This window comes from Copadichromis virginalis, linkage group LG4 (genome assembly GCF_057382275.1).
Source record: "Copadichromis virginalis isolate Kocher_CV1m ecotype Utaka linkage group LG4, C_Virginalis_male_GT1.1, whole genome shotgun sequence".
Lineage (NCBI taxonomy): Eukaryota > Metazoa > Chordata > Actinopteri > Cichliformes > Cichlidae > Copadichromis > Copadichromis virginalis.
In genome coordinates, this window is record NC_140621.1 from 32,745,476 (window position 1) to 32,771,549 (window position 26,074).

The 26,074-nt window shown below is 40.2% G+C and overlaps 2 protein-coding genes across 2 annotated transcripts; both read left to right on the top strand.

Moving 5' to 3' along the window:
- The first annotated feature begins 3,233 nt into the window (after positions 1-3,233).
- LOC146711937 (uncharacterized) lies at positions 3,234-4,943 on the top strand. Its single transcript, XM_085455474.1, has 5 exons — positions 3,234-3,276; positions 3,520-3,665; positions 3,742-3,823; positions 3,910-4,021; positions 4,096-4,943. The coding sequence occupies exons 2-5, from the start codon at positions 3,642-3,644 to the stop codon at positions 4,460-4,462; spliced, it is 585 nt and encodes a 194-aa protein (XP_085311600.1). The 5' UTR covers positions 3,234-3,276; positions 3,520-3,641; the 3' UTR covers positions 4,463-4,943.
- A 4,588-nt stretch (positions 4,944-9,531) lies between these two features.
- On the top strand, positions 9,532-12,675 carry LOC146711938 (GRB2-related adapter protein 2-like). Its single transcript, XM_085455475.1, has 5 exons — positions 9,532-9,589; positions 10,067-10,158; positions 10,500-10,619; positions 11,368-11,560; positions 12,265-12,675. Exons 1-5 carry the CDS (start codon positions 9,569-9,571, stop codon positions 12,442-12,444), a joined length of 606 nt encoding a protein of 201 aa, XP_085311601.1. The 5' UTR covers positions 9,532-9,568; the 3' UTR covers positions 12,445-12,675.
- Positions 12,676-26,074: the final 13,399 nt, after the last annotated feature.

Consider the following 26,074-nt stretch of genomic DNA (forward strand, 5'->3'; position numbering starts at 1 on the left):
TTACACTGTGTGCTGATCTGCAGACAGTTATCTTTACATATGTGTGCATGTTTATTCATTTTCATGACATCTGACATCATATCATCTGTTTCACATTAACAGTAACACTTTTACGAAACTTCTTCTCCTGCTTTGCTCTTGTTTTTTCATCCTAATGACGCTTTAATCTATTAGCCTACTTTTTTTATGTAATACACTCTTACTCAACATATTATGAAATTATTGCTTGCATATTTTTACATAACTCTGCTTCCTTCTTTTCTGCTCATTTTTGCCTGTTATTAATAATAATTTCATGCTGTGACACAGTTTTCTTTTCCTTCTTCTCCTTGATGGATTAATTAAAGATTCAAATGAAGTCATCTCCACGCTGATTAGATGAAACTGAATTTCATGAATTGAAGCCACAAGGGTTTAGATCTTCATACTAGCTGAAACTGTCAGTTTAAATTCTTAAACAATGGTCTGAAAATGGTTTTAACTGGACTACATTTAACATGTGAGCATGAAAACAATCATAACTCATAATCATAACACCAAAAATATCTGAATAAAATCCATCCTTATTGAATGTAAGTGCTGTGTTGTTGTCTCCTCTGAGACTCGTTTGTATTCCCCTTCGGTCTGACGGTGCGGTCGTCTTCCTGTCCGTCCGTGGCTGGACTTTTGAGCTGGCCAATGCTTGCTGATGTCATCCCCCAGACTTCCTATATCCAACACAACCACGCTCCTTATCCCAAGTCTTCTCTACCACCTCATTTTACAACATGTGGTTTGTTTGCGTGGCTGTTTCTGGGTCTTTTTCATTGTCACGCATGATTCCTCTGTATTGATATCATGTTCTTTTAGTGCTTAAGGACACGTATGTGAATTTTAACTGAATTTAAATGTGGATCCTGAGTTTCCTCATTTGTGTCCTTGTACTAGTGTGCAGAAATAGCTCCACAACTTTTTATGATCATTAGTTTGGCTTAAATAAAAGCCTAAAACGGGCAACACAGGTACCAGTGCAATTTTCCATAAAAGCATCTTATTTGGTTGCACTGCCTTTAGCGAGAAAGACTAAAGAGACTGACCTCATTAATTTGATTTTACTCCTTGTGAAATTCCACATCAGTAAATGCAAGTTTTCATGAGGGAAACACAACATGTGGCTACAAGCTGCTCTTTGCATAGAAATAAAGCTTTAAAATGGGCATTGTTTTTAATGTCTTTATTTAATGTCACTGTAACTCGCGCATCTTTTTTTTTTAATGTCATGTTTGCATCTGTTATGATCTGTTTATTTTGTACACTGTCATTTAAAGAGCTTTATTCTGTATTCAGTACCTCTTTTTATAAAATTAAAGAGTAAAAAAAATAAGGAAATGCATTCGGCTTAGGAGTCTGCCTCCAGTGGCCATTAGAGGAACCGCAGTTTTTGGCTTCATTTTTCAGATTTGGAGGATTCTGCTTGAAAACATCTACAAATCTCCTCTTTTCAGATGCTCATATTTCTTATTTATAATTGTAATTGTTCATTTTTTATACTACACTGTAAATATTGTGTTGATGTATTGTATTGTTCTTGTTTTCATATTTATGTTGTTCCTGATGTGTGTTATTGTTGGTCTTCACCGAGGTTTAAGTGCCGGATGTGCGGCAATCATAATAAAAACCCTTGAATCCTTAGGGGTCACTTCCATCTCACCCTATCCCAGCATCATCCTCTGTCACACCAATCCTCTGCATGTCCTCCTTAACTCCTTCCATAAGTCTTCTCTGAGGTCTTTCTCATTTCCAGCAGCCTGGCAGCTCCTTCTTCTCTTTTTCCCATATATCCACTAAACCATCTCAGCTTTGCCTCTGATAGAGTCTCCTCGAGTCATGTCATCCCCGTTTCTTTTATCTTGTACCCAGAATAATCTGCAGGTAAATTAAAACCTCATGTCAGACCGTCTTTGACCCTTTTTGCCAGTAATGTAAATTGATGGAAATGCGTTCCTGTTGTTTGCTGTCTCTGGAAGCATCCGGTGTATTTCATGAGTCCATTATGCTCGGGCATGAATTAGTGCCAGCAGCAGCTGAGCAGCAGGACCACAATAAAAGGCTGAATTATTCCTGACAGTGAGACTAATGGCAGTATTTTTCTTGCCTCACAAATTCAGTATAACTAAATTTCACTTACAGAGATGGATTAGCTGTTTGTTTCCTGAGGCTTGAAGTGCAGCAGCTCCCGCAGAGCGGTGATCAGTCCACTAATCAAGCAGATAAATTAATAAACATCTAAGTTTCTGTTTCTGCTGAACTTCACTGGAGGAAAATATCAAAGCTGGCCTTGGCAAACGCACATGATGGCAGGCTGACGTGGCACAGAGAGGGCGACGTGTGCAGAGTTTCACCTTAAATAACACAAAATCCTCTAGTTTGGTGCCAGAAAACAGCACTCGGCACACTGAGTTAACCAAAAAGGACAAAAAAGGCTGCAGACTGGTCACTGAGAGCAGCTTTTACTAAACAGCCAGATTTGGATATGTAGAAGTGATTCGAAATAGAAGTACAGGTCATACGTCCCATTCTCTACCCAAACATTTCCAAAACCATCAGATATATGCTTACAGCTCATAACCCTGTATCACATTTGATTTGTGAGTTTTTGTGAGTTTTTCACATTGTCAGTGTGATTTATGCACCTGTGCTGAGGAAGGCAGACTCATCCTGAGTACATGATGTCAGTCAACACTATGAGACCCATAGAAAACTGCAGATTTGGGTCCAGTTTGGATCAAACGCCCCTTGCTATCTGGAGCAATGCTCAGTAAATGACTGGTTTCTTTTTTTTTTCTCCTATCCACTTCACTGGTTAAATTGTAGGAAAAATATATCAAAAGTGGGATATCTGCTCTTGTGAGGTAATTTTATAATACTTTACATCGATATTTATAAGTTTACAAAGTGGACGTAAGAAATTATTTTTGTTGGCGACTGGCAAATAACAAAATGGTGCATTAGCGCCACCAGCTGGTATGGAAAAGGTCGTGTTTGTAATCAGCACACCTGCTTTATAATTGTTTGGCTAGACCAAGTAACACACAAGTGGCAAATACACTAAAATAAAGCTCATGACTAAATAGACAATGACGCCAACCAAACCCCAAATCACCCCCATGACATGCAGCACATGGTTTGACCCAATAAGGTGGCTTCAGGATTTAAGGGGTCTCAGGCAGCTCACAGGTGTTCCCTTTGTGTCATTTGGGAGAGTCTGCACCTCCAGCCACTTCTGCAAACGTGGTGGTAAGTTTTAAAAAAAAATTGAGTTGTTTGTTTGACTCTGTAAATGTAGTTTTTGGGAGGTGGGCTCACTAAAAGTCAAATTTTCTAACTGCTTAAGTGTCTGATTGCAAATGAAGTGCGTCTGTGTGGGTAGATGACGTGTTGGGCCTAATCTGTTCTCGTGGGCATGTGTGGCTATACCTGTAAAATATAGTTTTCTGGCTAAGTTATGAACAGTCATATCTGACTCTTTTATCCCTGCAGGTGAAGCACTTCATGGAGGATTCCCTCCCTGATGGCACCTCTTCTCGTCGCCGTCTTTAACCTTTCTGATGCTTGATTGGCTCGCAGATAAAATCAGAGGGGGACATGGTTTTACACTGTAAATGATGAGCTCAGCTTCAAAAAGGGTGAGGCACTGAATATCAGTGTATAAATTGGGGACTCGCTGCTGTTGTATCTCTGACTCTTTGTGCTTCTCTGCAGACTCCAAGCCCTGAAGACGGTTGGTGTAAAATGGACGAAGAGACGAGAAAGATTTCTACTACAGTGAAATGCCAACTCCAGCGTAAGAGGCTAAATGCTGATTATCAAGTAGAAATGTACTGGCTGTAAACTGGTTTGTTAAAGGCTGAGGCTTGTGATTGTGTTCAGGTGGTTCACAGAACAGCAGTTGCAGCGCTGCAGAGGAGCTCCTGAAGACCAAACATGGGAGAGTTTGCTCTGAGGATGCTGGAACTTCACTGGAAACTTCTGCATTTGTCAAGTGAGTTTAAAAACTGAAGCCTCAATGGTTTAACAGATCCTGGTTTGATACATCACACTTGTTTCTTCCCACAGATGGCGTCCATGGTGCAGGCGATGGACTAGCACATCAAGGTGGCTTAAAGCAGGACAAAGCCCCGGTGATGCTTTCACAAGACCTGCGCATACAACTCCAGGTCCACTGGCTCTCAAATGGCTATTGTCTGCACTGCATTTCAGACTTCCCCAGGCAACTGGGTCAGTGCAGCTTCTATCTACAAAGGAGCAGAGATGGACGCTTCCTGAGCCTCCCACACAGGAACCGCATGTTATCATTCAGGGTGCCGTCATGGCGTTCTATCAGATGATCGCGTGTTACATACAAGGTTTTTCTGGTATCGGTAACTTGAGGTACCTTCCTCAGCCAGGAGACGAGGTTTGGAGCTCTAAGTTTAGCACTTAATACTCTCCAACTACTCTGTGGTTGGTTTCAGGCACTTACCGAGTCCTCTTAGGTTAGGATTAGGCTCTTATTCCTCTTTGGTTAGGAAATTGTATTTTTTTAGCACTACATATCGCTCTAGGTTGAGTTAGTCTAGACTCTTCCTTTATTGAACAAAGGCACTTACCGAGTCCTCTTTGATTAGGATTAGGCTCTTATTCCTCTTTGGTTAGGATTTAGGCACTTAACCAGATCCTTAGGATTTGGCTCTCCACACCCCTCCTCGGCTGGCATGAGGAACTCCAGATTCCTCCATGGTTGGTTTGTTACTCTGCTGCTACAAGACACTTTGCATGTAACTGAGATACCAGCGGCTTTAAAACTGCTTTGATGGCTCCAGAAAGAGACCATGCTAGAAATGCCAGACCTGTCTCAAAGCTTGTGGAATCATTTGTGGCCATGTTGCTGATGGAATGGACTGTCTGTTTTGACTAATAAATAATTTTACACCACTAATCTGCTTGAGTCCTGGAGTTTACTAAGGTGGCTGGTTCTAAAACAAAGATCGCAAATCAGTCCAGCTCAACTTGTGGCTCAATTACATGTCAGAGTTCGGTCTGTTACCTGTTGAAACTTAAACCTACTTAACTGGTCTCCTCCCACCAGTGTTTGCTTTGTCAGATTTCTGCTGCTCTTCTTTAATAGGGGGATCTTGGGCTCTCTGAGAACCTTCAATGATGAAGAACTGCATTCACTTTAAACAGATAGTTGTAGTGAACTTGGCAAACTAAACTGCCTCAAGCTGCAACTCAAAAGGGTTTTAATATGGTGCATGAGTGCATAAATTTCCACTGTACACAATGAGGCTGGAAGTCCAAGCTGAGTGCACATATGTAAGGCTAATGTGCAGCCCCACCACTAGTGTAGTTTTGCGTTCTTGGTGAGCTGTCGTGACAGTCTAAACCTAAAAGTAATGCTTTGGTAGTTGCTTCCAAGACGTTTGCCTGTCAGTGCCATTTGCAACACTCGGGTTATCTTTTCCTCTAAAGGAGTCTAAAACACTTAGACGTTAGGGCAATGTGCTACTAAAAAGGAAATCTGAAACTGTAATATTCTACAAGTGAGTAAGCAGAGTAGGGGAGGAACAAAAGCAGTTCAGTTATTTTGGGTTGAAGTTGTAAAACTGAAGTTTTCTCAGATTTGACTGGAGCTTCTAAACTAATGTTGAATTAAACAGTTTCGATTTCAGTCTTTAACTCAACATTTAGTTTCATGGTGGCGATCGTGGCTCAACAGCTGGGAGTTTGCCTTGTAATCGGAAGGTTGCCGGTTCGAGCCCCAGCTTGGACAGTCTCGGTCGTTGTGTCCTTGGGCAAGACGCTTCACCTGTTGCCTCCTGGTGGTGGTCAGAGGGCCCGGTGGCGCCAGTGTCCGGCAGCCTCGCCTCTGTCAGTGCGCCCCAGGGTGGCTGTGGCTGCAATGTAGCTGCCATCACCAATGTGTGAGTGGGTGGATGACTGAGTGTGTAAAGCGCTTTGGGGTCCTTAGGGAGTAGTAAAGCACTATACAAATACAGGCCATTTATTATTTAGTTTCAATCATCTAGACATCGAAATGCTTTTAGATTTCGTCAACTACATCTAAAGGTATTTGTGTATACGTCTGTACTTGGGAGGCTTCCCCTGAAAACATCTTGCACAACATTAAATGCAAAATATGTCCACGTGTCTATTTATGAGAAACAGGAAGCTAGTTATACAGTTTCTAACCTTACTGCACAAGGAGCTTACTCCTGATTGGATTACTTCCAAATCGCCTTTCTATACCACTTAATTAGCTCTAATTGGATCTCACCCTACAAAATATTTTCATCTCATTCTTATTTGCTGACTGAAGTGTCAGAACATTTTTTTAGTTATCTTCTTGTTTTCGTCAGCAAAAAACAAAAATTTGTTTTAACAAAAATGATTGGTCAACAAAACTTACCCTGCTCTGTACTTCCTGTTTTTCTTCATTCGGGTCCTTTCAACATTATTTAAACAGAAGCTTCAGAAAAAACATCTAAATTCAGTCTGAGGCTGCTGAGCTGTGAGACTTGGGCTGTGGGTGAATAGTCCAAATAGTCACTTTACAATAGACAGATGTTATTTATGACTTTTTTTGTTTTTTGCTATGAAATTGTCCATAATGTAATACGAAGCATAATTTTATCACAGCAGCATCTTCAGAGGTCAGATGTGGGTTTACAGCCTGATGTTCAATGAACAATGAACAAAAAATATCCTTTTTTTCATCTGAAGGTTGTGAAATTCTTTCATTACAGCAGCTAAAAATGAAAAGCAAACAAAAAATGAAGTAAATGAATAAAAGGGGGATGTGGTTCAGTTATATGAAACACAATGTTACCAAACAAACATAAGAAACCTACTTAACTGATCCTGAAGCCTTCCTTATACATATACTACAGGTCACATCCTTGCACCTGCACTCCCCACAAGCAGGTGGTAGTAATACACCTAACTGCCAAAAGGAAGAGGAGGAGGAGAAGAAGAAGCAGCCACGCCCTTTCATGCCACCTGCAAAGGTCTTTATCCCTACCATGACCTCACAGATCACTGGTAACTCACAGAAACAAAGAATGTAATAATTTCTGTGTAACCCTGCAGGCTGAAAGCGTGTGCGTCATCTAAACAGGTTAAAAGCATGATGGTAAAAGTTTGACTTTGAGTGGCTGCAAATGAAATAAACCTGTGCAGGTAGGTGACCATGTGTGGCTGCCGCCATGACAGTCAGTGACTTTTGTTTGTTTAACTGATTCTTCATGCGGACTGTTTGCGCTATGGTATTTTTCTGTCACCTCTATTTTAAGCTCCCAACTAAGTTTGTCCACTCATGTTCTTGGGTTCAAATCAATCTGCCCACTGGTTTGGGTTAATGGTTTAATCTACAAATATTTAGCCCCCATTTAACCTCTAAACCTTAATGAAAAAGCAGCAACAGCTGGAAAAGTTTAAGACGTGCAGCGATTGACGCAGGAGTATGAAGAGCATTTTACAACTCTGCAAATTACTGAATTTAAATATGTTTTTTAAATTTGTTTGTTTTTTGAGGTTTTCATTGGAGATTTTCCTCTAATAACAAACTTGTCTACCTTGTGCTGACCACCATGCCATCCTCTAATCAGTGATGTTCATTTACATTTTTCCATTCAAATATCTTAATTATTTACAGCAGGTCTCCCAGACATGGATTGATGGGAAATGGGTGGAAACATATGTGAACATACAGTATATAAAACAAAACCGGTTTATACATTTTAATGAGTTTGGAAGTCAATATTTGGTTTGACCACCATTGTTCTTCAGCACGGCCTGAACTCTGTTGGGCCGCCTTCTGGTAATTTCTTTTTCATGTGTAGTTCTCCGGGCTTCTTGAAGGACATTCAAAGCTCTTCTTTGGGTGTTTCTGCCTTTTCTTCTGGTCTCTGTCAATGATGTTGACGTCTGTGGAGGCCGATCCATGACTGAGTTTGTGTTCCTCTATCAGAGTGTGCTTTTACCACATTGGTGGTGTGTTTGGGATCACTGTCATGCTGATCCCAGCTGGTATTATAAAGTGGATCAAAGTGGCCACACTGCACATAATGCTGAGATATGCTTTTAGGAATCGCTTGTTCAATTCAAAGAATTGCGAGACAAAAGCCAACAATTAAATGACTCTAAGCACTATGTGGCAATGAGAAATTAAAATGGGAAGAAACCTCTGGCAGAGCCAGGCTCATGGAAGAGCAGCGATCTGCCTCAACCGGTTGGGGGATGTGTATGCCTGTCAAACTGTGTTAATAGATCAGCAAAAGAAATGGGAACAAATTGTGCTTTTCAGACGGGTGGCTGGTAACAAAGTTCCTAAAGATGTAATTTAAAATTGGTTCCTTGCTAGGTTTTCTGTTAGTTGTAGACACAACACTGGCTAACCTCTTGAGTTAGGAGGCTTTTTATACTTGAATGATTCATAGGGTTAGCATTAAGTGGCTTAGCAAACAAAACTTTCCTTTGAAACTGGTAAAAGAAAAGACTGGAAGTGAGTGTAAAAGCAGCCAATGTCAAAAGACAAATTTTGAAAAACCTTCAGAAAGCCTGAAGAACCTATTGCTCAAGACCGCTTTAAAAGTTATAAGAAAGTCTGAGTGCTTTGAAGACAATATAAAGAAATGCAGCTGGGTTGAGACTTTTATCGAGGACTATTTACTGGAGACCTTTCTCTGATTGAGCCGCTTGTTCTGTTCGCAGTCTTCTAAACCTTTCAGACGCTTGAGCCCCTCCCAATGGAAGCCAAAGGAAAGTTTGACTTTAATGCAGTAACAGATGATGAGCTGGGCTTCAAACAGGGCGACATAGTCAAGGTCAGTGCGTAACTTTACTCAGCTGTACACAGTTTTCATTAGTGCTGTTGTGCTTGTCTTCATAGTAAAGGTTGTGCCTCAGCACTACAAGCAACCCATTTAACAGGCGCAGCTTTTACTTTGAAGGCAAACTCTCTCCTTTACCAGTTTCACAGCTGCTTCATGAGTAGTTGGTGAGTATTTGTAGGTAAGTTGCAATCGAGGTGCCAACCTGTGGGTTACTACAACAACCAAAGCAACTCAGTGAAGAGCTCTATACCTCTTTGTGACCAATTCCACCCAGTGACTAAGAACAACCACTGGTCAGTATGTACGACTCATTTTTTAGGGGTTTCCATCAGCTGGTAGTATTCCTTTTTTTTTTTTTTTTTATTTATTAATAAAATACCTACTCAGCCAGGGTTCCAAGTGAGGTGAGTTGAGCTGAAAATGTGCTGTCAGCAAACTGCATGCCACTGATTGGTCAGAGAGTGACATCACTGGATTAGCCATGAGAGCGCCTCATTCACGACTTTTGAAACCCCATCCATCCATCCTGATATCCATCCATACTTTTGAAACCCGGCAATGAAAATGGCTGCACACAATCAACAGGTACACCATCACATGGTACGCATTCCCTCAGTTACTATGTTGTTCGTGTCACATGATGTCATGGGAATTTTGGGCCGGGTTGCTATAACAACACCACCAACACAGAGGTGGTAATTTAACTGTAATGGAAAATGACCAAACGCCAAGTTGAGGTGAGTAGGTGCTAGTGGAAAAGAGGCATTAAATTCTAACTCGGCATTCCTCCCATCTTTTATATACAGTCGATGTATGTTGCATGTTTGAAACCATGGCAATCGCCACCTGCTGGCCAATAAAGAGTTCAGGTGACTTTCATTTCTACAGGTTACCTCCAGTCTGTCCCAGCTTCTCAGTTTAAACTGTGGTTTTGTTTCTTTTCCTGTTATTTTTCATCATGTTCTGTTCTGCTTAGCTTGTGACTCACAATTTCCCCTTTATTGCAACCGATAATAATAACCGCTTTCCCTGCTTTCATCACAGCAATCGGACGTCACTCCCACAGATGTCCGACTGTGTTAAATTTAAAAACTGTCTGGGATGTTGTCTCAATATGTGGGTTGATGGATGGGAGGTTAAAATGTGATGCAGTCCAATATAAGTAAGAAATCTGATACTCCTGTATGAAGTTTTATCTTTTCGCATCTGGACAGATTATACGTTATGACAACATCTGGTGTAAAGCAGAGATGAATGGACAGGAGGGGCTTGTGCCACGTAACTTCCTTGACATTCATTTTCCAAGGTAAGAAACAGATGAACAATAATCCGCTGCAAAAGCAGAAATCCTTTTCATTCTGTGTGCAAACCATTTAAAATGACTACAAAGCAGGAATGAAGAAGATGCCCTAAAGTCAGCTGCACATTTTCCTTCAGTAACACGAATGTACCTGAAAAGTCTCAACATTTTCACACTTTTGAGCTTAGAAGTTCATTTAAGGTCTTAAAAAGCCCAAATTTAGATGTTAAAATCGTACAGGAAAGGCCCAAAGGCAGGATAGTTTTGCTTTTACAACACTGGCTGGTAGGTGTGTGTACTTGCATGTTTGCATCAGATAGTCATGAGCACAGGACCTGTTTCTGCAGATGGTTTCGGGAGGATGCCACTCGTGGAGATGCAGTGGAATTCCTGATGAACAAACACGTGGGAGAGTTTGTGATCCGAGGGTGTCGGACCAGCCCCGGAAACTTCTGCATTTCTGTCAAGTGAGTCAAGTGTGTCTCCCAACTAAGTATTACACACATTACATTGTACCTGATCATTTAGACCTTTTTATTGCCTTAAAAGGGAGAAATAAATACAGTTCATAAGGCGTTTATGATAAGGTCACACTGGGGAAAATGGTGGTAAAAAAGAAAATGATTCTGTTTGCTATGAACTGCCACTCGCAGTTTCCATCTTCAAATTCATTTCTGATACATCAAGACGGTGTTAAAATGGAAATAAAACTGAGTCAGTCTGCTATTAGTCTGCAATTGAATGGGGTCAAATTGGCCGTTGTGTGCAATCTGGTTCATATAATATGGTGATTAACTTTGATAAACTGGCAAAAATCTCACGTCTGTTGCAGTCTGCACACACAAAAATTGACTTTAACTACTTCCATTCAGTGTCCAGCCAGAACTTTCTAATAAGGATGTATAATTTTGAAATGTGTTTTTAATGTTGTGAGACAGACTTAAAGTTCATAAATTCTCAATTTTTTATTTTCAGTTCAAAGACATTTGTTTGTTTCAGTTGTTCTAAAGAGGTTTATGTAGTCAAATGTCAACCATTCGCCCAAGCCCAATGAGCCATTCCCTGTGTTCTTTTCCTCTTAGCATTTTACTAGCATCATTTTTATTCGCGTTTCTGTTACTTAACTGAAACTAGGTTTGAAATAACGTTAAGTATAATAAACTTGGTGTGAGTGATTTATAATAAAGTTATTCTGACTCTTAAATCTGTTCTCAGGTATGAGCAGGGCATGATGCATTACAGATTGCTGAGGGACAAGAGAGGTCATTACTTCCTGTGGAGCGAAAAATTCACCTCTCTGAACAAACTGGTGGACTTCTACAAAACCAACTCAATCTCCAAAAGCAGGATAATCTACCTCAACGTCAATGGGAGCCTGGACCAAGGCGGCCCCTCCGATGATCAGCCAGTGAGACATGATTGCTTTTATTGAAAACCTCAGATTTAAAGAGCAGTTTATGACAACAAGCAAGTTACGAGGCATGCTGCTTCAGTCAGTTTCAATTAAATAGTCCAAGAACATCAGTTGTCTCAAGGTGCTTTACATTTTAAGGTAAAGACCAGTCGATACCCTATGAGGAGCACTTGCAGGATGGAAGAATTCCCTTTAGATAGGAAGTGACATCCAGCAAATGCACGTTCAGGGAGGGACCACCGTCTAATGTGACCAACCAGCCAGTAACTGAGGGAAGACTCACAGATACAAGTTTCAGGCATCTCTCTCACTCCTTTCACTTAACAGGGTGGTGTCACATGTTGGTTGTTTTGTTTGCGCAGTGAAAAGTTAAAATGGTGCCAGCATATCACATCTCGCTTATTCAAATATTCCAGCGTTGCAGCTGTCAAGTCAATTCACTTTATGGAATTAACCTGAGAGGACGAGAGAGTCCGTGCACTTTCAAACTCTGTTAGCTTGCCTTTTGATTAATTAGATATTTTTGATAAGGTGATCACACCAGCAAACATTACAACTTTAAACATGTGGAACACCATCGAAGTGTAGATGCAGCACAGGAGGGCTGATCGGGATGACCTCATCCAGCCTAAACTGTGCAAGCCTCATCAAGAAGTTGTCTGTCGGGTATTGATCAGTGTTTGTTTTTCCTCCCACAGACTAAGTCTTGTTTTCAAGTGATGGCGATGTGCGACTTCCCTGCTATACAAGACGACGAGCTTGGTTTCAACGCAGGAGACGTCATTGAGGTGCTGGATATGTCTGATCCTTTTTGGTGGAAAGGGAAGCTGAAAGGAATTATTGGACTGTTTCCTGTAAATGCCACGAGACCACTGTGAGGAAATCCACCCCTGATGCTTTTACTACACCTGCTTACACTCGGACTCGGCCTGCAGGTGCACCTGCCCTCGATTAAGAGTTTCTAAACCTTAATGAAAAGCAGGCTTTTAGATAATATGCTGCACATCAGCCTTCAACCAGAGGAGTGAGTCAGTACAGCGTTTTATCTACAAACGAGCAGAATAATGATGAATGTCTGCTCATGTTTTAACACATGGATGTATGCCCTACACACACTTTTTTTTTTTTTTAACCTTTTAAATAAAACATTTTATGTCCAAGATTAAATCTGAACTCATTATGAGGGGAGAATTTTTTCACTTTTCTTATTACAAAGTTGATTCCTGTCAAATCTATCCTGTGACATTCCCTGTTACTTATTTCCAGCTGATAGACTGTACATTGAAGATGGAAATGGTTGGTGGTCTGAAAAGTGAATTCCTAAAGCTGCATTCTTTCTAATGGCCACCAGGAGGCAACACCTGCGTTTGGGGGGGAAAAACAAAATCCTCTGGCTGTATTCTGTCTTCTGCCCTATCCATGTTTTCATGGTGGAAACAAAAACACAAAGGTTACAATGTGCTTGTTAAGTGATGATGTGACAGCCCTGTATTTATAGGTCCAAGCATCTCCTTCACTGAACAATGGCCTCGTCTTTTAAACACATCGAGTGGATAAAGAGAGAGTAATTTATCTGCAACCAATCATGTCCCAGGCACCACAGAAAATAATATTCTCTGACTGACTTGGTTAAGGAGCTGAAGTTTACAGATGTAGGTGCAGGAGCAGGGCTTGCTGCTTGTTTCCATTTAGTTTTCTAGCAGATAAGCAATTTAATGTTACTTGATTATTATTATTATTTATTTATTTTTTGTTAGCAAGATTTAGTATTTATTTATTGTCATTGTCAAGAACAATGAAATTGCGTTTGGGGCTTCCATACAACCCAAAAAAAAAAAGAAGAAAATAATAAATACCCCTTAAAACCCAAGTGTACATATTTAACCCAGTGTGACTCCAATGCAATAAGACAATCCTTAGCAATAACATGAGAACATGACAAGTAGTGTTCGTAGAAATTCAGACAAAGACCTGAGAAACATGACAAAGTGCAACAATGCAACCCATTCAATATTATTGTACTGTGAGATATATCAGATATGATAGTTATCTATTTAAGAAAGAGGGGGGGCAGGAGGGGGAAGAGAATAAAGATATGATGCACCAATGCAGACCAGTTCATTGCTATTAAGAAGTTGGATATGGTTACCTTCTCCCTGAGGGCAGCAGATGGAAAAGGTGGCGCGCAGGGTGATGTTGGTCCCGCAGGATACTGTGCACCCTCCTCAGACAGCGAGTGGGGAAGATATTGCTGATCTCTGGCAGACTTGTTCCAATAATTCTGCCAGCTTCTTTCACCACCCGCTGGAGTGCTTGCTGATCGGCTTTGGTGCAGCTGGGGAACCACACTAGATTATACCAAAAACTCAGCAAGATCAATTTTATAAAAGTGTTGTTGAGGTGAAGTGTGGACAAACAAAAGAACCCATCTGACGTACATCAAAGTCACTTTACTTAAAAATCAGCAAAGGAAGGGGGGGGGGCATTTACATAAGTGGAAGTTCTCTACAGGCTTTTAGTTACTACTGGGCCCAAGAAAACACAACACATGCTGTCAAAATGAATCTGTAGCACTAGTAATGGTACTATCAGCTTATTTTATTGCATTTTGATTGTTTAGTTTTCGGAAACAAAATAAGCCACAAAATACTCAGAATTTCAATTTTAAAAAATGATGGCACACCTAAGGAAAGCTAAATACTAAATGGAAACATGAAGGTTTTAACATGTTACTGTATTTCATATCTTACTGTAAACTATATGTGCATTTTTTTGCATGGTATTAACCATCCTCACTCCAGTGGAAACATTTTTGAGAGCTGTGCTATTTCTGGTTTCCTCGGACAGAATTGTGCAGATGCACACTTCTCTCTTCCAAAAGCTGTCATCACTTTCTCTGCTTCACCTGGAGGTAAACTCTTTTCTCATATACAGAAATTTGGTGTGCTGAAGATTGCACAAGTCAGTTGGTTCAGAATGCCCTGATATGATATTCACAGTGGTAAGAATAAAACAGACTGGTGTGCGCACCTTATAAATCTAATGGGGAATTTCACGTCCACACTAACCAGGATGCTGCAGAAGAATAAGTGATGGCCAACCACAAACCAGTTTCTCTTAAAGTATTTCTTCTGGCCCATTCTGCATTTATCATCATGGTCATTTCTATTATTTTAGTTGTATCCAGAATAGGTTAGCCTGAGGTTGGCTTTAAAAAAGAAAAAATGGAGATTGACCCTCGATCTTGGGACAACCAAACTCTTGAAAAGGTGATTATGAAAACATTCCTTAGAAGTTGCTTCAAAGTAAAGGTTAATGGGCAGGGATAGCTCAGTAGGTAGAGTGATTACCCCATGATTGGAAGGTCGGGGGTTCGACTCCACTGAGCGGCTACCTTGAGGTACCCCTGAGCAAGTTTCCGTCCCTACACACTGCTCCCTGGGCGCTGCATTGGTGGCTGCCCACTGGGTGAATGGGTTAAATGCAGAGGAGTAATTTCCCTACGGGGGCTAACACATACACATAAAAAAAACAAAAACATTAATGCATTGCTTACCTCCCAGTGGATATAAATAAATAAGAATATGAAGAAAGAGGCCGACGGCAGCTTTTAATCCACTGCTTTGATTCTGCAGCTGAAGATGGATAAATGTCAAACTGTGAGGCTAACAGCTGAGGAGCACTATGACCTCACCTCACTGCCTTGTGGAAGTGTAGCTATAAATAAAAGAAGTGTTTATTTAAAAGGCACAATGAGCCTGCAAACATACGTGAATTAATTTTCATTTTCATGTTCAGTTATTTCAGATATATTCATAGATAAACAGTGAAGGTAATTTAAATTTACAGAAGAAAAAATAAACCATGCAAAGGGCTGAAAACTCATCTTTGCGGTTATTTAAATGTTCAACAAAAGGAAGAAGAAAATATTTTATTTTCATTCTTTTATGTAAAAATGGTAAGATTGATTCATTTCAAAATAAAATAAAAATATGTAGTTTATTGTTTATGTTTAAATTTAGGTTTTTCATTTGTTTTGTTAACTTGTGGCCTGACCACTTTTCTCAGTGGATGCATACACTGACCATTGTACATTTAAAAAGGTTGTGTATGTATGTTATCTAATAATCTAATTAGATTGGTAATCTAATAATTGTATTTTTCTGTCCATCCACTCCCTCCTCTCCTGGAGCCTTACATCCTCTCTCAGGAGATTTTAAATCTCACCCTGTTTATTCTTATGTTTGTCGCTGACTGACTCTCACCCTCCTCCACCTGGAGTGTCCTCAGGGATGGAGGCAATTAGGACAGGAATCTCTATAACAACATGTCATCCATGAGGCTAAACCAAGGCCAAGTAATAGAGCTTCCCACTCACTCCCTCACCTGCACTGACCCTGTGCATTTGCAGTCCTGAAGGAAATCCTCCACCATGACAGCTCAACAGAAACAGCAACAAAGAACATTTAAGTTTATTATATATTAATATTTTATATATGGTTTTCTTATAGTCCCAGGAGACTGACCTTCACATGCAGCTCCAGGTTCTCCAGAGTCAAAGGACAGGAGCACATGTCAATTACGTTAATGTCTGAATGCAGCAGGACACACACCATCTGACAGAAATCATTATAGCTGGATGCCCTATTTAGGGTTTAAAAAAGAAGAAGAAAACCAGCAGGGGTACTACAGGCTGATTAATTATAATGGGCTCTGCAAAGGAAGAGAACTAATTAAACACCACACTGACTGAATTCTTGGCCCTGGTAAAAAGGTAATGTTCACCTCTGAGTGTAATGTAATGAACTCAACAGTCTGCTCTCTGCTCAAACAAAACAGCACGTTGGAGTATTTTTGGCTTAATAATAACAAACAAAATCAGGCGAATTAGCAAACAATGCTAAATGAAAGTAGCTATGTGTTGAATCCTGATGTCTGAGTGTGAAAGTGACATCTGCATGAAAACGAAGCAGGCTCCACTAGTTGGGGTTCATTTGTATGCATGTATGTATTGTAAGCAGCAATGTTATATAACCTCCATGATGTCTGTAAGACACATAAAAAACAAGACGCTCAAAAACCAGATGTGCTTTTAACTTACTGTGAACATCAGACCTGTTTATGTTCAGTCTGTTGTGAATCTTACCAGAATATTCAGTCCTTAAACCTCATTAAAAACAACATATTTTATTAAAATCCAACCATCTGTATTTCTCTGCTTGTAACATTTCTAGAAATCTGACTCATTTCCCCGTTACAGCACCAGACTAGACCACAGATTAGTTTTCGAGCTGCTGTACTCTCTTATTTTTGAAATAATGTGAGTGGCCTTTCACTTCATAAAACTGCATTGTGACTCACCGCCTACAGCACAAAGCTCCTCTTATTATTTATCAGTCTTTGAATAAAGCTGGTGGCCATCATCTGGACTTCAGCTCACCTCGGACGTTTGTACTTTTTGTCTCCTACGGGAAACTTTCAAGGTATTCTTGATGGTTGGATTTGATTTTCTATCTGAATGCATGTTCATTCAGCAGGGGAGACTGTGCCAGGTTTGTCTCATCCACACAAATATGTCTTTAATTTGACCGTGAGGATGAATGGACCTGGAGCCGTCCTTTTTAGAAATGTAAATCTGTTTCCAAGGTCATGGTTGAAAGAGAGAAACAGAGCTGCTTGTAGTTAGCTCTTACTCAGACCAAAGCCACTTAAATTTCACCCATTAAATGTAACAAAATTGTGGAATAATGTAGGAATTTGTAACAACAAGGTCTGAAGCTCTCTAGCTTTTATAAGCTGCAGAAAATTATGTCATAATATTGCTTGCTGCACTTAATGAAAAGCTCCTGCTATAACCATAAAAAACTCTCAGGACTCTCATAGATAAACGGAGCCACTGAGAATAGTTCAGTAAACTCCAAACTGCTTTGAATAACACCAAAATATTAAAGTGTGATAAATCAGCAAACTCTGAAACACATACAGTCCATCAGTAGTTGTTATATCATCATAACAGAGAAAAATATCAACCATAAAGCCTTCTTGTGACCTGCTCTCATAGGAACAGGGCTGGTTATTTATAACTGGTTTATAAACCAGTCAGAAATCCTTTTTAAGATGAAGAGACCACAGTCAGAGCCAAGCCAGAACATATCTAGAAGAGTCTTTCCACTTTCTGTTAACCCCATTGTGCAGAAAATCAAATCATTTCAACCAGAAATGCTCACAAGATAGTTTCCAATGAGTAGGAGTGAATGGAGCTAAATGGCTAAAACAATCTGGTTCTAGTTTTTCTTCTAGGTTCTCAGTCGTAGTCGTTCGCGGTCGTCTTTAAAGCTTGAAAACAGAAAACAACTGGACTTCTTTAAGTCTGTGAGGTCGTTTTACCTCTTATCCAAGGGGCTTCTTCAGCTCCAGCTCACTGGTAGAGATGAACTATGTTGCCAAAAGTATTTACTCACCCGTGAATTCAGCTGTTTTAAACACTTCTATGACCACAGGTGTATAAGTTGCATCATCCCCCAAACTATTCCCACAAAACTGGGAGAATGAAAGTGTCCAAAATGTCCTGGTATGCTGAAGCATTACAGTAAGAGTTTTTTCACTGACCCCAACTCCTGGAAACAACCCCACACCATGGCCAGCTGTTTGGCCATGGAAACCCACACCATGAAGCTCTCCACACACTGTTCTTGAGCTTAATCTGAAGGTTGCTTGACGATCACTTTTTGGCACAACTCCTGGAGCTAAGGGGGCAAAACAATTTAATGTGCTAATAGGCAACGTAAAAGCAGAGTCATGATAAACAATATATATATGCGTGTTTGTCCTGAATAATTTCGCCACGTTTGCTGTCTAAGGACAGCGCAGCGAGCACTCTCTGCTTATGACAAAAAAATAAACAAAACAAAACAAAAAGCAGCCCGTTCGTTTTGGTGGAAAAATGCATCATGTCAACCAATCAAAAACTGATATGGCAACATGACATTTGGTTGTTTAGGAAGAGGGGGAAGTTTTTAGAGTGACAGCGAGAGAGAGAGAGAGAGCGAGTTTTGAGATGTGAGAGATTTGTGACGTTTAGCGTGTTTGGAGTGTGTAGTTAATGTGTTGTCTTGTGTAGTTAGCGTGTAGTGTTGTGGATAGTTTTGTGTTGTGTGTCAGAACAATAAGGCGACTGCTGTCTCCAGGTAGAAACAGGAGTGACACACCTGCTGCTGTCACACCTGCAGGTATCAGGCTGTGATGTTCTCCTTTATAGTGGACAGAAATTATTTTTTTGGAGTGGCACAAATAATTTGTGCGGCATCTTATTGAAGAACAGCTGATTGTTCTGTAAATAGTTTGAAATGGTTATAAAAAAAGAGTAAAAGGTAAATGGCTGCAAATAACTTTGTTGTTTGCAAAACTTGTGCATATGATTTTAAAATTGACAATTTATATTTGCATTTAAGGTTATGAAATATGACTTAATAAACATGTTTGTGGTTGTTACAGTAAAAAATATAACTTTTTCTAATTGGATTTTATGTTTTTTCCCTGATTTTAGATCAATTGTGTTAATACAGTATGTCAAAATGAAAACATAACTGTAAATTCAGACACCTGAGGTTGTGCTGAAAAGAATGATACCAAACAAGGCAAAGTAAATCGTTTTTAAAGGTAAAAAGTAGAAGTAAAATCAAAAGTGGTTAAAAACGGCCAATTATACCCTGGACCCCAGAGGGTTAAACATTTTTCTTTAAAGTAACGCAATAGTTACTTTTCAAGTAATTAATTACTTTTAAAATCCTGTAACTCAGTTACTAACTCAGTTACTTTTTTGAAGAAGTAACTAGTAACTATAATTAATTACTTTTTCAAAGTACTTGCCCAACACTGCTAACAGCTGACTGTGGAATATTTGGTAGTAACACGCTGGAATTCACTGAGCTGGGAGCGACCTGTTCTTTGTAGAAGCCGTCTGAAGGTGCTAGATTATGCCTGTGGCTATGATGTGATTGGAGCACCTGAATCCACTGATGGGTGGATGGGTGACTGAACACTTTTGGCAGTATAGTGTATTAGTTATTAGTGCTTTCAAATCCTAAAATCAAACAGATGAAAACAGTTAATGCTAAATGAACTTGTGGCCTTTTCTATTCGAATGAACAAACCCGTTTTATCCACTTACATGAAGCTTTTACTGTTCAAACCAAACGGAGAGAAGCGTGACATAAAGCAGAGTTGTTTACCACAGCGCGTGACGCTGAATCGCTCTGTCTCTGCAGTCTGCTGATAATCAGACGGTGTTAATATTCTGAGCAGTGAGCTGCAGGGTCAGGAGGAGCTGCCATCCCCGCTGCTGTGAACACCCTGAATATCCTGTTCTGCACGCCTGACCAAACTTATGAGATTCTGCGTGTTTGAGAGGAAAATAACACGAGCATGTTCGTGCACACACATTCGTTAATTATATACAAGCACTTAAAAAAGGACATGCTGAATTATACTCATGAAGAAAAGCAGGTATTAGCCTTTCAGCCATGTGATGTGCTTCACAGAGAAAACAGCTTTTTCTCAAATTTTGTCATAAACTGTGTGACACGGCAGGACGCTGCCAGGAAACCAATCGATTTAAATGAACTATGAAGCCAGAATTTGGCTTTATTCAAAGCTATTACAGTAGAGATCAGAAATGGAAATATTGAGCTTAACAATAGACTGTAAATTATTTAAAGTGATGACATTAAATGGCTTAATCCTACATTCTTTCTAATGTCCAACAGGGCTGACTCATTTACAGGCACAGCCTCAGACACTTTAAGTTAAAATACAGTTTTGCATTTTTACCTCACTTTTAATTTACTTTTTACTGTAATAACCTTCCAATTACTGTATTTAAAAAACTGCCATACTTTTTTGGTTTCTAGTGTTTGTTTTAATGTGGAGCATCCTGTAAGGTGGATTTTGAAAGGTTAATTAAAATGGGAAAAATAAAATGCCAATCCATATAGCTGGACTTGTGTGTGAACATCCCGGCAAATCATTTAATGCAGATTTACTTCAATCCACGAGTGCAGCGCCTGATACTCTTTATAGCCTCAGGATGCTGCGGTGTGTTTCAGCCAAGAGGATTTTAATCATTTTAATCCTCCTCCTCTCTGGATTGTTAACACGAGAACAAGCTAGAATATTTATGTTGTTGTTCTTTGCGAATTTAATGATTATCATAAACCACTTCAATTAACAGGACGGTTTAGGACGGAGGCAGCGGCAGGAGAGCCTCGGAGGATGGGGAGGCGATGAAAATAAATATTCTCCCTCTACGCAGAGATGTCATCAAGGAGCCGCTCGGGAAGAAGAGCGAGAGAGAAATTAACTCCAAGCGAGAGCGGTGTCAGAGTGCAGTTTATCTTCCTTCAGCACACGTGTCCACGCCGTGTTGTGTCTGCTGCACGAGCTGCTATCATTCGCTGGTGTGTTTTAGCCTGTGTGGTGGGGGCGCTGCTGTCTGCGCTGGTGAAAAGAGCACATGGCAGATGTTCGGTGTGGCACATCCCACCACCCTTCACCTGCTCTTACTTCTGTCCTCTGCACATGTGCAACAACGGGAGGCAGGGAGGGGATGAAGGATGGAGAGTTCTCTCCAGCTTTTTGTTCCATTATCCCACGATGTTTGTAACATGTTAGCGAGGATGTTCTGAATATGAAAGTCAGAGCTGGGGATTTAAAAAAGAATAATCTGTGGATTAGTATCTGAAAACTGTGTCTAATTGAAGAGCTACAGAGAAGGAACACTTTGCAAACACTTGGTCAGACAATTTGTCGTAACCACAGTCCTCACTTCTTATTTTTTGCATATTTGTCACATTTTAATGTTTCAGATCCTCAGAAAATTTGAATGTTAGACAAAGATAACCTTCCTGAATACAAAAGGCAGTTTTTAAATGATGATTTCCAGGAGAGGTCGTCCTCCCAAAATCACTGCAAGAGTCCAGTAACAGAACATCTAAAAACCTGCAGGTCTCACTTGGCTCAGTTAAGGTTCAGAGTTCATGATTCAACAGTAAGAAAGAAACTGGGCAAAAATGACATCCATGGGAGAGTTCAAAGGAGGAAACCACTGCTGACCAAAAAGAACACAAAGGTTTGTTTTTCTTTTGCCAAAAAACATCTGGATGATCCTCAAGACTTTTGGAAAACACTCTGTGGGCTGACAAACAAAAGCTGACATTTTTTGGAAGTTTGGACTCCAGTTACACCGGCATTTCATGAAAGAGCATCATATCAACAGTCAAACATGGTGGTGGTGGGATGATAGTCTGGGGCTGGTTTGCTGCTTTAGGATCTGGGCGACTTCCCATAACTGATGAAACCATGAACGCTTTGTTAACTAAAGACCGACGGCACTTGGGATATTTGATTCTGTTCATTGTTGTCAGTGTTTGAGTTGTGATGAAAACTTACATATTAACAATTATGAAACTGAGCTTATTCCTCATTGTTAGTCAGATATGACATTAAATGCTAGTTTCGGTTGCTATTCAAGGTTTGGGAGACGTGCAGGCAGCTGAGACTGAGAAAGTCACCTGGCTGAGTGAGGAAATATTTCTTCTACTGAAAACTCCAGAAAGTCCAGATGAACAGAATCAACTTTCTGAGATTCAGTGATTGGGCATGCAAGACACACCAGCCAGCCCACCTCTGAATGGCTAAAAAACAAAAGGCTGTGGAGTGGCCTAGTGAAAGTCTGGACTTAAATCCACCTGAAATGATTTAGAATGATTTATACTCAAAACCCTCCAATGAAGCCGAATTAAAATCATTTTACAGTAGGCCAGTTATCGCAAACACTTGATTGCAGTTCTTACTGCCAAGGGTGGCAGTGTTAGCTTTAGGTGGCAATTACTTTTCACACAGGGTCAGGTAGGTTTGGATAGCTTTTTCCCCTTAATACATAAAATCATCATTTAAAGACTGTATTTTGTATTTACTCGGGCTATGTTTGTGTAATACTAAAACTATCTGATGGTCTGAAATATGGCTAATATGCAAAAAACTAAGAAATCAAAATAGAGAGCTCTGTGCACGCATGTTTTGCACATAAATGTTGTTTCTTCACATTCCCATGATGGCTGTAGTTAACATGGGATTTATTAATAGGTCTTTAGAAATGCGGTGAGTAATTACCACACACAAAGCTGAAGTTTTATAGCAATTTTCTGTAATCAGTCTTCACATCCTCCCAAAAACAAATCACTTCTGCAGCATTATAGCTAATTTATGCAAACGCAGCATTTCCAGTAATTACACAACAGCAGCAATCTTCCACCTGATCTTTGCCTCGGCCTGCCGCACTCACACAGATTGCCATCGGACTGAGAAATTGAGTCTGGTTATCTGAGGAGAAGCTCGAACAGACAGGCCGGCGAGCGACTCCTGCGTCTGACTCCTGGTGAGATTAAAACTGCTGGACGTCAGCCCACAGGGGATTCAGGGTGCTGCGTAGCATTCTGGGAGATTGCTACCGTAACCTTTACTGAAGGAATCCCAGTGTTTAGAGGATTTTTATTTTTACCCAGCAGTAGACAGAGCAGTTCGGGTGAGGTCAAACGTGAGGCACAAATCCCTCTGGGATAAATGAATGCTGTTTTTCTGCATGCAAATGTAATCCACGGTGCTCAGGTTTGATTCACCTGCTGACAGATGGCATGTTTGTTTCTGCTGCATGCAATGTGGAGCAGCAACTTCCTCCCAGCTCTGGGATCTCATTATTCCTGCCCAGGGAGAATTGATCAAACAACGTAGTCAAACACGCCGCTGCGATAATGAGCCAACAGCAAGCTAATTATCTGCTCTTAGACCTCCTGCAGGAAAATCACCTCAGCGTGCCCAGAGCTGCTCCTGAGTGCCCTCCAGAACAGTTTGGGCTTCACTGTCAGCCAGCAGGAGCTTTAAAGCAGCTACAGTCCAAATGAAAGGGACGGATCACCTTCAGGATGACAAGGGGACAGCGTGAAAGCTGGAAACCAAGAACAGAACCTTCTAACATGTCTTATACCAGAGAAATGTTTCATTTTTGACTTGAAATCCAAACAGCAGTGTCCCAGTTGATTAACGCACCTTTTAATGGAACTGAAACGCTTTAACACTCGGACGCCTGCGCTATGAAGCAGGATTTGGGGCTGAGCATCAGGTTTAGTCCTGGATTTTCTGTCTTATGGAGGGAGTTCACTTCTTACTGGGCTACGGAGACCTAACCAAAGTACAGATGCATTGACTGACCAATCATCCGTGTTATATAGAGGGACCAGTTTTATAATCTATGTTTCAGATTTTAGGACCAAACATAAAAATATACGCATCTATTTTCTGCATCCTTAACTGAGTACATGCAAATTCACATGAGTTTGCACTGCTGTAAATTTACTGCATGCAAACTCATGTGGTGGCAAATTGTATCATGCATAAAATGTATCTCTACAGCAGAGAATCTGTGTAGCACCTGAAACATACTATAAATTAAATTATAAAGGTGTTTAAGGTGCCATATAATCTAGACAGGTAGAAAGATTCCAACCATCCAACCTTTAGCTCAGTATGTCTCGCTAACCCATTAATCTTCCTTTAGAGTGTTTGAGATAAGAAATCACCACCTACTGACCAATCAATTCCCCAATAATTAGCACCACCGTTACGAGAAGTTCCCTCGGACCTTGCTTTGTAGGTCGGCAGTACTTAAAGTGTTGTCTGTTTGACACCACCAGAAGCAGACTCACAATTAAACCTCTTAAAAGCTTAATTTCTGGTGTGGAACCTGGATAACCTGCCAACAACAAACAACAACCACTCAACCACCCAGTCAATGGCTTCCTCACCTCAAAAAAAAAAATAATAATAATAATTAAAAAAATACTAATAAATTAAGAGTTGGAGAAATCTGTTCATATTTCATGTCTCAAAAATATTTATAGTGTAATACTGAAATTTTAAAACACCAAAAATTGGTCTTGTTGTTAAAAATGTTATAGCAGTCAGGAAATGGACCAAATAAGCCATTTTTTTCTATTTGGCTCTTCATGTGCATGTTGGATATTTATGACCGGTTGTTTTATATCTTTTTACCCTTTATCAAAAATAATAAAGTTCCTCTGTCAAAAGCTCTAAGCTCTACAAGCTGTAAGTAATTTCTTCCAGTGTAAATCATAAAAGAGCAATGTAATCTTAAAACCGGGCTCCTGGGCTGTGTGTTGTTTCCTACTTATTGGTGTGATTTCTGTTTTTATACTATTTTTGTAACTGCAGTGAGATGAGAAACACGAATCGGTTTTACAGGGATACGCTTGAATTCGTGCAGACGCTGTTATAGAAGAGTCCAACTCAGAATTAAATGTGAATTAGTAGGAGTAGGATTTCATTTTATCCTCTGTTTGCTCTTCATGATCCTGCCTTGTACCTGTTTTTAACGATGCTGCCAGTAAATGAGAGAATTAATATTTATCCGGGCTGTAGCAAACAAAGATGTTATATTACGATGATATGGTATTAAGACTGTTCATGTTGTCGGTATTGGAAAGACTGTTTGGATTCAGTGTGGCTGCTGCTGGAGCGTGGAGGAGGTAGGACACAGGACGCCCACTCGCTCACTCTGAATGCACCAGACAATGACATGTGGGCTCAGTCGGACATCACGTGGACTTCATGCTGCAGAGCTGGCAGGTTAAAGACTTGAAGTATTTGTCAGTAATGACAAATAACCCTACCTGTTCACCCTTTACTTTGCAGAAAAGCATTGTTTGAGGAAAAATGTAAATAATTTTTTAGGCTGGGTCGCTTTTAGCTCTGAAATTGCCAAGACATTAGAGAATATTTTCTTGAAACTTAAATTAAACAGAGTTTGAGTAAGGGTTAGCATCACTCAGCACTTTTCCAGCTCTTATATATTTATTCCCGTACTACACTGGAGTACCTTTGGTTAAGTCAAAGTTCAAAATAATCTGTATTCATCTTATGGGACCTTGGTGCAGCCCCAAGCTGTTGCTCCTCCCCCTTTAAGACAAATTTCTTAGGTTTAAACAGCAGGTGGGTGGGGCTTCTGTGCATGAAACCATATTCAGATTAACCTCTCTTTATGACCTCACAGAGAGCACCAAGTAGAATAAACTGTTAGAAACCGAGTGTTTAGAGCTATTTGAAGCCTGAGCTTTCCACTCACAGAGATTACATGTGCATATGCTGCCCTCATTATTTAAAAATCTGGCCATGTTTAATGGGAATCCACCATTTTTACAATAAAAAACAGCATAAGGATCCACTTTGTGATGGAAAAGTAGCTCCTGAAATGCTGTACTATATCTTTAATGGTGTAATGGACCCTGTCTTTGAACATGTCCTCACACCTTCACACTTCTGAGATTACTTACTGCGAGGTCACAGCGGTCCATGGAGAAATTTCCTCTCCTCTTCCCATCCTCGTCTTCAGGGATTTGTCATCTGATTTAAAGCATCGTCAGCTTGTCAGCTTTTACA